At 36.3% G+C, this 14,837-nt stretch overlaps 1 protein-coding gene across 1 annotated transcript in view; it reads left to right on the top strand.

Annotated features, from left to right (window-relative positions):
* Positions 1 to 224: 224 nt before the first annotated feature.
* The window catches only part of LOC119256697 (isoleucine--tRNA ligase, mitochondrial-like), a gene marked incomplete at its 5' end in the record, with an annotated part of 32,320 nt that continues 17,707 nt past the window's right edge, over positions 225 to 14,837 (top strand). The window contains 7 exon segments of the mRNA XM_037524462.2: positions 225 to 348; positions 351 to 433; positions 1,440 to 1,530; positions 2,706 to 2,857; positions 5,072 to 5,232; positions 14,076 to 14,178; positions 14,693 to 14,786. Of these exon segments, the coding sequence (XP_037380359.1) occupies positions 225 to 348; positions 351 to 433; positions 1,440 to 1,530; positions 2,706 to 2,857; positions 5,072 to 5,232; positions 14,076 to 14,178; positions 14,693 to 14,786 (808 nt within the window).

Genomic DNA, 14,837 nt, shown 5'->3' with positions numbered 1-14,837 from the left:
TAATAAAGACATTTACTTTGTGGTAGGAATTGTATTAAGTGCCTCAGTTACTTAAAATGCATTAACTTGGTATCCTCACAGCAAACCTCCAAGGTAGGAGCCATAACTATTCACATTTTAAATGTTCTTGAAGGCCACAAAGCAAGTAAAAAAAGAAGCTTCGATTTGAGCCCTCTCATAGCAGTTTTTGTGCTTTTCGCCTGTTGTTCTCTTAACAGAGGTAGAACTGCCATATAAAATGCTTGTGGTTTTCTACCCTCATAGGTGTAGATTTGGAAAATGGTACTTGTGTTCATCCTTTAATTCCTGATAAAGCGTCTCCTCTCTTACCTGCAAATCATGTGACCATGACAAAGGAACAGGATTGGTTCACACAGCCCCAGCTCATGGTATGGAAGATTACAGTGTAGCTGCTCAGCACGGCTTGTCCACGGTAGTAATCCTCCTCCTTTCCAATCACTGCTTTTTTTTTTTTTTTTTTTAAAGATTTGTTTATTTATTTATTTATACAAGCACTGGGGTACAGTCAGAAGCGCGGGAGGGTGAGAGAATTCACCAGAGCGGGGAGCAGAGCAGGCAGAAGGACCGAAGTACATTGCTGAGGGGAGCAGCGGGCGGCCGGAGAGGTCTGCGCGCCATGTGGGACTCTCACCTGGTGGCCGGGGATCAACCCGGGCTGCAGAGACTGCGGGCAGCATTGCAACCCAGCGCTCAACCGTGAGCCACCAGGGAGGCCCTCCAATCACTGCTTTTGTTGAATGAAAATGATAAATACTAACATCTTTACTTTTCAGTTAGAAACAATCATTTTTGTCATGTTAATTTAAATGGTGAAATATTTGGGGTTTTTCCAGTGCCTCAAAGCCTCATTAATTCATGCTGATTGAGAAAGATTTCCTAGAATTGGCACAGAATCAATACACAGTTAGAATTGAAGAATATATATCAAATGGGGGCAATTTTTTCTTTCAATTATTCAGTAACATGAAGAAGTTAATTTTAATGTCTGAAAAATGGCTAGTGAACTTAATATTTGAAAATAACATTTTTATAACTTCTTTCTAAAATCTGTTTTACACATATCAATTACTTAGTGAATTTTTCCACTGATAGGGAAGTCTCAAAATCATTATAATGTATGGAATTATTGTAATGTATAACAAAATCGTTGCCATTGATCTGGAAATTAGTAGTGACCAAGTAAAAGATGTTTTAGTATATGTTATTTTTGTTTTTAAACTTCAGGTGTATGCTTTTTAAATAAGATATTTTGCCTTCAATAATTTATGTGTATATTCACAAATTCTTATCTGAGTAATACTCAAATTTTCAATGTAGTGAAAAACTGTACTGAGATGTATTATGTATATTATTTTGCCGGATAATGTGATAAGATAAAATGTCTTGATTCTTAATTGTTTGAAATGACACTTTGTTAGGATTGTTTAGTGGATGAAGATGGCGTTTTCACAGATGCTGCAGGTCCTAAACTTCAACACAAAGCTGTCCTTGAAGAGGGAACAGATGTGGGTAAGTATTGTCTATGCTCTGTTGTGTGTGTTTTCTGAAAGGCAGCAGCAGTACCTTGTGCTGGCTCTTCTCTCATACTTTTATAGCTTAAAATAGAGTTTGAGACAGTTTTCATTTTTTTGCTTTCAAGTTGTTCCATTTGTTTGAGCTAATCGGGGCATGATTTAGTACGACAGAGATAATATTCAGCAGTAAAATGAGATCAGGCCTTGAGACTACATGCCAGCCACCTATCAGTGCTCACTATTCCTTCTCTGACAGTTGTAAATTGCTGACTCTGTAGCAAGGCCTATGTGTTACTTTCTTGGGTGTCCTTGAAGTCTGGACTCTTCTATCTGCCTAATTATGGACCTAGCAACCCATACCTTTTCTGCCCAAACTAAGGCTAATTAGACCTGGGTATTATTTTCCTGGAATTGTAACAAATTACCTTAAGTCTAGTGGCTTAAAACAGAATTTATTCTCTCACTGTTTTGGAGGCCAGAAGTCTGAAATGAGGTGTTGGTAGTTGTACCCCCTCTGCAAGCCCTGTGGAGGATGCCAGCCTGGCCTCCTCTTAGCTGGGGGAGGCACCTGGAAATCCTGGCACTCCTCGGTATACAGCTATTGCATTCCAGACTCTGGCTCTGTTGGCACCTGAGCTGCTTTGATCTTTTGTTTCTGAGCAGCCTCTCCTTTTATTATACAGATACCAGTTACTGAACTTAGGGCCCCCCTATCCCGGGGTGGTAGCATCTAAACTTGATTATATATGCATAGCTCCTATTTCCAAATTAGGAGGCATTCACAGATATTAAGGGTATTCTGGATAAACATATATTTGGAATCTTTCAATACGTGTGTCCCATGTCTTTTTTGGGGAAAAATTTGAACCCACTATTTTTACTTTCTTCTGGATTATGGAAAACCATTTTGAGATTTATGGTATGAATAATTATGACTCTGAATTTCAGATACATTTCCTTTGAAGAGCCACGTTAATTGCGTATCTGGAGTCTGATTAAGTTTTTACGGTCTCCACTTTGTATGCCAGGAAATTCAGATTATGCTATTGATACCTGTCATCTATTGGTGCAGATTTAGTACTTCTAGAAGTGTAGAGCATTACTAGAATTTTTGTTGTCTAACTTTAAAACTATGTCTAATCTAAGATTTAATGATTTTTTTTTTTCAAGTTATAAAGATGCTTCAAGCTGCAAAGAATTTGTTGAAAGAGGAAAAGTTGGTACACAGCTATCCCTATGACTGGAGAACTAAGAAACCAGTGGTTATTCGTGCCAGCAAGCAGTGGTTTATAAATATCGCAGACGTTAAGTCTACAGCCAAGGTATAAAGGGCTTCTCCTGCAGGGGCTTATCCTTCCCTCAGTATGAAAGGGTTGAGTATGAGGTTGAGGTGGGATCTTGCTTTTACTACTATTTCATACAATGTGGATTTGGAGTCAGAGAATCTCAGATCTGGAACTACCTTAGATTTCCATTCCTTCATTATGCTAGTGGGGAAAATTGGGCTAAAGAGTCTGAGTGAATTCCTGCATGCAGTCAGTGAAAGCTTCTCCCTTTGGGACAGTGCTGAGTTTAGCAAGTATTTTAACCTCTCAGAACCTGTTTTCTATATATATAAACCTGCTTCAAGGGATGGGTGAATTAAAGCTCCCACAACAGTTTCTGGCACAAAATAGGCATTTAATAACTCTCTAAACCCTTTCCCTCCTTAAGATTGAAATTTCAGTCCCTTTGGAAAGTACTGGTATTCTGGATAAACATGTATTTGGAATCTTTCAATACATGTGTCTTATGAACAACTTGATTCTATTGCATTAAAGAGCTCAGAAGTCTATTTGTTAATCAGGCTGAATATGCAGATATTTTACAGGTTGCATCTACTATATTACTGTCATTAGTTGGCTCATTTGTTGGCCTGGGAATTTGGAGCTCTAGTTAGGTCAGTGCATAGCAATTTATATTTTGTATGTTTGTATAGAGTAGACAACTATGATTTTTTTTTCTTTCATTTTTATGTTACTGTGATGCCTGTTTTCCTTGTGCATGTTAAAATTTGTAATTTTCAGCTCTGTAGACTAATGGTTGTAGAACATCTGAGTCTCATGCAGTTTTCTGAAGCCAAGTTGGGTTTTTAGCTTCCTTATATGTACAATTTCCAACTATTACTCTTTGTGGGAATGGATAAGACAGTGTTTTCATTACCCACCTTCAATAAAAATGAACTTTTGCACCTCTTCTGCCACTCAGCCTCTTACTCCCTACCCACTGGATTATTTTGAAGCAAATTTTAGGCATTATTTGTTCCATAAATACTTCAGCATGTATATTTGAAAAATAAGGACTCTTTAAAAGTGCCATTATTGACACTTTAAAAAAGAAATAGTTATTCCTTAACAAAATCAATATCTCATCGGTATTGGCATTTCTTAGATTTTTAAACCAAGTATTAATCAAATTGAATTGTGGATGTTTCCATTCTGTCAGTAGGTGGTGCTACAGAAGACTTGGGTGGGGTGGGGTGGGCATATCTGGTAATTAGGTGGTTGGGTAAGTGAGGAGACTTTGAACACGCTCTGAAAACATTAAGGTATTTTTATTAATGAAGAGAAGAGTTTTTCAAAATACGTTTGCATAGTTTGGCCTTTTTGTGATTATTATCCAACATTTTGTTATACAGTTCAGCTTTTGATAATTGATGACAGGAATCAAATATTAGCAGTTTGCAGTTGGGAGGAAAGAAAGAAGGGAGGGTGGAGAGATCATAAATAGAAAGTGACTTATTTTGAGAGTATTTTCTATATTTTAAACCATTACAATGTAAAATTAGGTTCCATAACAGTCCTTGTTTGTCAGCCTAAAACAATAGCTTAATTTTTTTAAAAAGATTTATTTATTTATGCAAACAAGAGCTGGGGTACAGGCCAGAGATGTGGTGGGTGAGAGGATTTACCAGAGACAGAGTGGGGAACAGAACAGGCAGATTGACTGAAGTACACTCTTGAGGGGAGCAGCAGGCGAGTCAGGAGAGGTCTGCTGCGCCATGTGGGTTACTCCCTGGCTGGCTGGGGATCGAACTCGTGCTGCAGAGGCTGCAGATTGCTTCATAGTGTGGTGCTTAACCCCTTGCAGCTCTAGGGAGGCCCCAACAATAGCTGAATTTTTAAACATTTAAAGAATAGCATTGAAATCAAGTTGGAATTGAGTTTAATATAATTATAGTACTTCCACTGTTATTAACAGTTGTGCTCTAAAGTGTTTGGAAATTAGTATAAAACCTCTTTTCACATCCTCCAAAAGTGAAATCTGCTATAGATGTTATTTCTGTAGGTCCTTTGTGACCCTGTTTGAACTTTGCCTCCTTTGCTCTGAAGTCTGTTTTCTTTTGAGTTTATTTTTTTTGCACAGGGGAGATTAGGGCATGTGTCATTGACTTTCAGTATCCAAAAATAAAGAACTGTGTTAGAATAAATAGTTACAGCTTTAGAAAAAATTGTTGTGCCTTCTCTCACTAGGCTTGATTTATGAATCTATTGCAGGAATTGTTAAAAAAGGTGAAGTTTATTCCTGGATCAGCACTGAATTCCATGCTTGACATGATGGATAGGCGGCCATATTGGTGTATATCAAGGCAAAGAGTTTGGGGTGTTCCAATTCCTGTGTTTCATCATAAGACAAAAGATGACTTCTTGATTAACAGGTAGAACTTTGTGAAATTTTTTAGCATTTTTAAGTGAGTTCTTTTTTTTTTTAATGCAAAACTAGTGGGCTGTTAAACCTAAGGTGTATTTTTATTTATTTATTTAATTAATTTATGCACACAAGAACTGGGTTGTGGGTCAGAGGTACAGGGGTGAGAGGATTCACCAGAGACAAAGTGGAGAGCAGAACAGGCAGATCTACTGAAATACACTGCTGAGGGGAGCAGTGGGTGAGACAGGAGATCTACTGTGCCATGTGGGTCAGCTTCCTGGTCAGGGATCAAACTTATGCTGCAGTGGCTGCTATACCTTGATAGTGTTGAGACTTCAACCCCTGCAACACCAGGGAGACTCTTCAGGTGTATTTTAAATAAAATATTCTAAACTTATCTTTTCAGGGGAGTAAAATAGAAATTTCAGAAAGATCTTTTCAAAAGGCTGAAACTTTCACAACTGCATTTTTATTTCAATGTAGATACTTGGAAGCAAAGACTCCTTTTTTTCCTTGATGATTCATTATTTCTACTGTGTCTTCGGTGATAGATAAGGTGTCAGGAATTCTGAGGTGTCAGTGGAGGAACCTGGTATATAATTTTTCCTTTGGAATTACTCTCTTCCTCTGAGTTTACTCTTTTCAGTAAAAATGGCAAAGGTAAATTAGATCCTTTGAAATGTAAGGAAGTATGATATTATATTTTCTCTGATGATGATTATACTTCATTTTTCCTGGGGTGTTTTTTTGGTATGACAATTTATTCAGAGTAGAAAAACTTATATTTGTAAAAGACCTTTTTCTAATCCAGACACTATTGAGCCAGTGACCAAATCTGACCCAGTGCCTGACATTAATGAGATGATCATCTCACTGGTAAATGTCTCCAGTAAATGAGGGAGACTCAGTAACTGATGTGGAAAGAAAGGGGAATGCGAGTCTTCCCTTCTAGGAATACAGCCCAGGTTTTCATTCTCTTTGGGTAATTTTGTTTTCATTTGATTAGAGGATTTTCTGCTAATTTATGCTGTAACATGAGGAAAGAGTTCAAGCACATTTTGGTGTTTTCGCATTTCATCAGCTGAGGCTTCCGAGATTTTTGAAGGCATGGAGACCAGCAAATCATGGGGAATTCAAAAGACTGTGTGTATCCTTACCTTGGAGCTCATTATTATTTTGGTAAAAGCTTCTGTTTCTCAGTGTTGACATGATCAATATTTTTCAGATGCTGTTTTTGGTAAATGGTTGTGTTTCAGGGGGTTTTATGTTGATTAAGTAGGGTTTTTTGTGTGTGTGTGTGTGATTACCTCTAGTCACACCATAAGGTATCCTTTGAGGTTTCTTCTCAGTTTGAAATACACCTTATGGCACTCCCTCATGGGAAATCTGACACCTTAGGGCGGCTTGGCTCAGAGGGCAGCACTAAAGCTCTGCCTGAGGCTGACATTGAACCAAGAAGCCTCTCCTGAGCTCCAGTTACAGAGGATGTGGCACAGGAGATTAGGCAGGAAATTTTAGAAAGTACCTAGCCAGTAGAGGGTTCAGCTGGAGCTGAGGCCTGGCGGGAAAGCCTCACCTGTGTGCAGTAAGCTGTGTGAGGAGAACAGGAAGGTAACCACTGAGCAAGGTTGGTTGGGGGAATTGTGAGTCTTGAATACTCGATTGAGGAGTATTAAGTAGTGCTGTTAAGTAGGCATGAGGAGTAAGAGTATGTTTTAGGAAAAGAAACTAGAGGCTAGAGACCAGAAAGTCATTGTGAGGCTGTTTCACTCTAAGAGTTTGGAGCTGAGACTCTTGGGCCCAAATATTGTTGTTCATGTTCTTATAATCTGTAAACTCCTACTCTTCTAAGACCTCTATTAAGAATTAAAGCTGAGATCAATTTACACAGTATTATTTAAAATTCTACACTTGAGAATTTTCTTTTAAGAAATGTTCTTAAGCCAATGCCATTGCTTCCCATTCTTTTCAGTATTTAGAGAACAAGATTTTTAGGGAATCTTCTTGAATTGATTCAGGTGGATCTGTATGTATATATTAGTAAGCAGAGCCTACTAGTTTATTTGACCATTATTTCGTTGACCATTTTTCAGTAAGCTAAGGGGAATACACATGAGTTTGTCAGAGAAACCAAGACAGTTTTTATTAGGTATCATTTGCATTTTATTTACAGTTAGTACATTTACATGGTGTGTTACAGATTCTTTTCTCCACATCTACCATTCTGTTGCTTGATGTTAGTTGATTTCTGATTTTTGAAGTCGCAGTAGTATACAGAATATTGGCCTACAGAAATGACAGATGAAATCAGCCATATCGTCTGTCAATTCATAGGTCATCTTCCTGAACACTACCTCTTAGTGATGGCTGAAATCCTCCTCCATTGTTGGGTTCTTTTCGAGCCATAACACTTGACTCAAGGAAATGGTTATTCTTATTTGTCAGTTTTATCATACAGAAAGAGAGATTATCCTGTTTCCACCTTAATCAAATGAGAATTAAGTGACCATGATTTTTTTGTCTGTCTTGGTTTATTATACCCTATGTTGTTAAGTTGGCAAGTTGGTAACCACCAAAAGTAACAGCATCTCCACTGGAAATTGATACACAGTCCACATGGAGTTGCTGTTACAATTGATAGCTCCAGGAAGCATATCAAGACTCCTACCTGAGTCCATAAGTTATCTTAATATAACTTGTTTCAGACGAGAATCTTGATATTTAAATGTTGTGACTAGTGGATTTGAAACTCATGTTTAATTTTGATTTCAGTTGATTTGCACTTAATTTTTGTATTTGTATTAATTTCTGACTCTAACATTATCGAACATTTTTCTAAATCTGTAGTATGAATTTATAATTTAGTTGAAAACCTATTCCTAGTTAATAAAGACAAATACTTTATAAGTACAAAGAAAAAATTAAGAAACATTTGCTACCTAGAAAGGAGTTGTTAAGTTTCTTTCATTTCACATGATTGTAATCAATTTAACAATATTATTGTAATAGTTACTATACATTTCTAGAAAACTCAGCTCTTGATTTCTGGAAATTACAAGAAATTGACTAGGATAGGCAAATGAACTTTAATCAGCTGGAGTATTTGCTTTTGCCACCTCACATTTTTGCTCATGTTAGTAATGAAAAAAAAAATTTTGGTGAAAAAAATTGATACTATTCATTAAAGATAAATTTCTCCAATCATTTCCTTTCATCTTTAAGACATAAGTGAAATGTTACATCAAAAATAAAATTTCCCAATTTCGTTGTGTTCTAAAAGTTACTACTTATGAAACATTTATCATCTTACCTCATTGTTATTCCAGTAACTTGCAGAAGAAAAGATGTCATAGATCCTCAGTACATCTTTTGCTTTTATAAAGTTACAAACACAGGAAATAGTGGGGAGGCAGCAACAGTTTCTTCACTACCTATTCATCTTAATGCTGCTGAATTGCTGTAACACACTAAATAAACCCCAGCCCAGCTGATATCAAAGTTCAGAATGATTGGTTGGCGTTACAGTTGCTCATGCTATAACTAGTGAATATTCACTGATTGGAAGCTAGGAAGGGACACGTGATGCATGTGGTTAGATAAGGTCCTTGCGTAAAGTGCAAAGTTTTATGGCGGACTTATTGCTTTATAAAACACAGCGTTAAAATGGAAGGAGGATATAGATTATGTAGTGATAAGGAGTTTCACCCATTTTTATCAACAGTGATTTATAATGATCTTAAAGTTATTAGTTAACTGTGTGTTTGTGCTAAGAGATTAACAAAGTGGGTGAATTTTTAAATTTCCGAAGATGAATTCTGACTTCTTTGTATTTTTTTCTGAAGGACATTTAGTATCACTAAGAAATGCCTTTAAAATTGTTTCAACACTTCTTAAAGCATGATCTCAGCTTCCTTATAAAAATTACACTTCAAAGTATCTTAAGGAAATAGAAGACTAATATACAAGAATACATATGTAAGGACATCTGATACAGTTGTTTTATGAGGCCCTCACTGTCAGTCAGTTTTGGAAGACTGAATATGCAGCCATTCAAATCTGTGTCCCCACCCCTGCTGGTTGCCAGCTCCCTGCAAGTACTCGCAGCCCACCAGACCTTAGGCTTAGTTAAGCTTTTATCTTTTACATTTTAAAAGACACAGGCTGTTTAATTTGATGTAGTCACAGCTATTTATCTTTGCCTTCACTATCACTGCTTTGGGTGATGTGTCTGTAAAGATGTCTTTGATGTGCATATCATGTAGTGTTTCGCCTATATTTCCTTCTATGTATTTTATGGTTTCAGGTCTTATGTCTAGTTCTTTAATCCAGTTTGAGTTGTTTTTTGTGTATGGTATGAGGTAGTGGTCAAGCTTCATTCTTTTGCATGTAGCGACCCAGTTTTCCCAGCCCAATGCCCAAAAATAGATGACTGGATCAAGAAGATGTGGTACATATACACCATGGAATATTACTCAGCATTCAAAAAAGATAAACACATGCAATTTGCAGCAACATGGATGGCACTGGAAGGGATCATGCTCAGCGAAATAAGCCAGAAAGAAAAAGAAAAATCCCGGATGGTCTCACTCATAGCAGGAATCTAGAAAACTTAAATAAGAGACCAGGAAAAAGAATAACTATAAGAAAGTAAAAATCAAAATCAACAAACAACTATGAACCAGAGACACTCTATGGGGGTTGGGGGGCGGGGAAAGGAGGGATTGGGGTCAAAATAAGGGGGTTGCAATTGTATGGGGAATATAAAAATAAAATTAAAATTAAAAAAAGTAAATAAAAATAAAAAAATAAAAGACACAGGCTGGTAGTCTAGGGAGAGCTACCCACATTGGGCTTTGCAAGATGCTTTGAGCACAGAGAATTCCACAGCACTGAGAATCTTTGGAGCATTTGTGCAGCATTTACGTGTATTTTTTCCAAATTCTTTTTGATTTTTGTTTGCACATTAAATTGGTCTTACCAATTTATGCTTATAAAGTATTGGTCTTACCTGTGAAGCCTGGTAGACCACCTCGAATTTGTAGGTGGTGTGTGTTCACTGCAAATTTTGTTTCTGAAACTCTCTGCCATAGTTTGTTCAGATTATTCAAGCTACCAGAGTACAAGTCAAGAGAAAGTTTTCACTCTTTGATACAAATTCCATGCACTTAAATTGTGATTTGTTTGGATTGAGAAAATGTTTTTGTCTTTGAAATTGGCATTCTTGCAAATTTTCTTTTTCTGCCCTAGCTTCAATTGTCATTTAATTTTCCTGTGTTTTAAATAAAAGTAATATAGTTGTCTAAGACCTCAAATAGCACTCTGGAAAGAACATAAACACTGAAATACATTTAGTAAAGTAAGGAAAGCAAATCTTTAATCCATGAGACTCTCTTTTAATGAGATCAGAGTCTCCTCTCTTTAAACTGTTGCATATTTCATTTAGATCCATTAGAAACAATTTCCTTTTATCCAGATTCATATGCATGTTATGAGAAAAAACATTGGGTCATTTCATTTTTTTGATAATGTATGTAGTTTTATTCATGAAAACTTTTTTAAAATTAGATTTGAAAAAAGGATTATTTTCATTGGTGTTGATAACATAGTGTGGTAATTTCATTTCTAGTAAGTGTAACTTGGTAAATATAAAGAAAAACCAAAATAGTCTTTCCTCCTTGCTGAAATAAGGGACTTTTATGAATTAAAAAATATATTTGTAAGTAAGGTGTATACATATATAAATGCAAGCTTAAACTTCTTTCATTGAACATTGTATTAAGTGAATTACCAATACCTTTATAAGAAAATATAGCAATTAAAATGTCAATTTTAGTTAGATTTGTGGAGTCGTTCACTAATCTCCATGGGATTTAATAGTTGCCTTAACAGACCCACTGCAAAATTGGAATCTTTTCTTGTTGTTTTGTATTTTTATTATGGACTTATTAGTAAGGTAATTGAATATAGTTAAGTAATATTTAAAATACAGTTCTTAAGCTTCATTGAATTGTATGAAATTTAGGGATAGTCAAAAGAACTTCAGTTCTGTTAGGTATTGAATTTGGTATTGTCAAGTAGATAGTAGATATGTAAGTATCACCTATAGCTGTCAAGTTACTGAGTAAAATATTAGGACTTTTTTCTTTTTTTAAGACTAAAATTTTTCATACATCCTTTTTCCTCACAGTGTGTCCCTGTGTTTGTAGAAACTGAAGCTAAGAACTAGTCTAGTGTATCCCTGTCAGTTTTTAATAAATCACAGGTAGACTCTGGTCTTTGGACTTGGTACTTGCTCTGTCAACACTTATTTCCTGAGACTCCCTGGTCCCCTGACTTCATCTCTGGTTCATGGTTTCGTTATAATGGGTAGTAAGAGTGTTTCACCTCTACTTATTATCAGTAAACCCCAGAGATGAGGACTGAGAGTTCACAGGGCAGTGGTTGTCTTTATAGAAGAGTTAGGAAGAATGAATAGAGATGTATAAATAGAATTGAATCGTGATTTAGTGGTGTTGGGGCCTGGCTTTACCTGTGCCACTTGTTTAGGTTCTTGACTGAAGGAACGACGAGGTCCAGGAGCGTTTCTATCAAGACATACTAATGTCCACAGCCTCTGCAGCGTGGGTTCGATTCCCGGCCAGCCAGGGAACTACCCACATGGCGCAGCAGACCTCTCCTGTGCCGCCACTGCTCCTCTCAGCAGTGTGTTCAGTCCATCTGCCTGTTCTGCTCCCCACTCTGTCTCTGGTGAATTCTCTCACTCTTCCACACCTCTGGCCTGTACCCTAGTTCTTGTATAAAAATAAATCTTAATAATAAAAAAAGACCTACTAAAATGTTTTTCTGTGAATTCAGTCAAGAGTGCTTTTAAAGTGCATTGAAAAATATAATGTGTGGTTTCCACACAAATGCTTTTATTTTGATTAATAATAATCCTAACATCTTTATCTGATTTTCTAAATGAATGAAATTTGAACCATCTGCTTTTACTTTTTTTTTATGTTTTTATTTCCAACACATTTGAAACTGTTTTATTGCTTTATTTTACTTTTCACTAAAATTGCAATCTAGTGATCCATTGCAAGAATAAAAAGGTAAAATGACACATTTTAGATAAGCATTCTTTTTGATGAAAATTTCATAACTGGTATGAGTAGCATATCTGGGTAATTGTGTATGTATAAATGTACTTTGCTAGTATCTTTTTAAATTTCTCTTAGAGTAATAACATTAGGTTTATTCAGATTTTTTATTATAGTGTATTCATATTTTCTTGACTGATAAAATGTTCTGTGTAAACTATATAAAACAGTAATATGTAACTAAATATTATCATATAACTAGTTATTGCAGGTTTTATAGTCTCATATCACAAAAAGTTTATCTTGCTGTTAAAGTCCATCTAAAATGTGTAACTATATTGGAAATGTGGAGTTGTGCCCATTTTAACATTCTTTTCATTTCTTTTAGTGTTTGGGTACTAGTAGCATTACACTTTTTGATCTACTTTCCATAGTATACCAACTCTATTTCACATCTCAATTTGTATAGCATGTTTAATTTATAATTCCCATTTGATTTTTGCTTCCCACAACAATTTTTTATAAGTACTTTATTTTACTCATGAATTATCAGACCCAAAGAGGTAAAAAAAAGTTTATCCCATGTTGTTAATATTAATAAGAAGCAGATCCAGATTAAGGACTTAGTTTCTCCATTTTCTGTGAGCTCCTGTGGGTTTACACTTAAGCTTTTTACTGCATTAGTAGTGTGATAGAAAGGAGGATGGTTTAAAAAGTTAGCTCTAGTATGTATATTTTAATCTTTAAATATTACTGTGGACATGCGTTTTGGTAATTTGGTCAGCAAAATTAACTGTCTAAATTGACCCGACTTCAGAAAATCCATACATCATGTTTACATAATACTTATTAATATGTACTAGACATTGCTCGAGGCATTTTATATGTAAACTTGGTTAATATTTCAATCACTCTTAATGGTACTGTGAGGTTTTTACAGACTGAGGTACAGAAATGTTCATTGCTTTGCCAGGTGTCTCATAGCTAGTAAGTGGTGAGTCAGAGATTGTGCCAAAGCTGCGTGGCTCCAAGATCCATGGTCCCTCAGTGGAAGCAACTAGAGGAAATTGTGCTGTCGTAAAACTATGATAATAAATCAAAAGTGTGTTATTCCTGTGAGAATATTTGTGTAAATATTTCTGAGCTTTTCAAATACATGATAACTATTTCTTCCCAAAGGAATCCATTTCAGTATTCATTTGATGTGCATTCATTGGCTTTCTGTTGTGAGGCACTGTGCTAAGTGTTATGTGGACTGTTTTCTTTAGTTTAGTCATTTTGCAGGAGTGCGTAGGGTCACTGAGTGTAAGTTCCACCAAGGCAGGGGCTTTCCCTGCCTTGTCCACTGCTGTAGCTATGGTGTCTGGAGCAGTGTCCAAGACATTGGAGATGCTAATTAAATATTTTTTGGAACAAATGTAGCATTTTTAACAGAGAAGCAACCAAGCTTGGAAGTTGTATGTGACTCCATTATGGTCATGAGTAAACAAGAAGTAGACTTGTGCGTGGTAATATTTATAGAGAGTGGAGAATCAGAATACAGGCCTGGATATGTTACTCTGTGCTCTTGTGTGGCATTGCCTTAAGGATTTGGATTTAGTCCTGTGAGCGGTGAGGGGATGCCAGAAGTGTTTAGGATAATAGAAGCAGTTTTAGGAATGCAGCTCCCAAGGATGTGGCGTGTAAATTAAAGTTCTTTAAAGTAAATTAAAAATGTTCAGTGTTAAAGTAGTTAGTTGAACAATACTGTTTTGTCCCCACAACATAGCCAAACCATTGAGCATATTATCAAACTGGTGGAAGAACACGGCAGTGATGTCTGGTGGACTCTTCCTCCTGAGCAGCTTCTTCCTGAGGCAGTCTTGGCAAAGGTGAGCTCTTATGTGCCTTACATGACTTCACAGCATGAGTAATGGTTTGCAGTTAAAAGGTAGTTACATTGTCTGGTGAGTTTAGTCACCAGAACCCACAGTTGAGAGTAAACACCTTTGTTTTGCTGTAGAAGCTTGGTATTAAATGTGCAGAGGGAGGGGGACGGCTACTGGTTACCTTGATGAGGATCACTGTGGGTTGTAACTCTTTGGTCACTATGAGAGCAGTGTCCAGCACTGGAACTGTAGGGTCTGCAGTAGATCTAACTGGTTGCATCACACATCAAAAAATCCAAATTGGAAGATTAATTTCAAGAAAATCAGATCATAGTTTATAGTTACATTGTTACTGTAGTTACTATAAGTCAGTCAATGGGAAAAGTGTAACTAAGTTGCCAAATCCCTTTTACGTGCAGTTGGGATAATTGTACTTAGTTAAAAATGCTTGATGTTCTGGTGGTGTTTATTGTATATATTGTGAGCCTTGGGTATAAAATGCTTTGACATTGTCTAGGTTGGTGGCCGTGATGCCTTGGAATATGTTCCAGGTCAGGATATTTTGGACATCTGGTTTGACAGTGGGACTTCGTGGGCTCATGTTCTTCCAGGTAATTTTCTTTTTTTTTTTCTTTTTTTTTTTAAATAATAAATTTTATTTT

Source organism: Talpa occidentalis, unplaced genomic scaffold (assembly GCF_014898055.3).
Source record: "Talpa occidentalis isolate TD23 unplaced genomic scaffold, MPIMG_talOcc4v2.1 talOcc4.385, whole genome shotgun sequence".
In the NCBI taxonomy this organism is placed as follows: Eukaryota; Metazoa; Chordata; class Mammalia; order Eulipotyphla; family Talpidae; genus Talpa; species Talpa occidentalis.
This window is presented reverse-complemented; position numbering and strand designations above follow the sequence as displayed.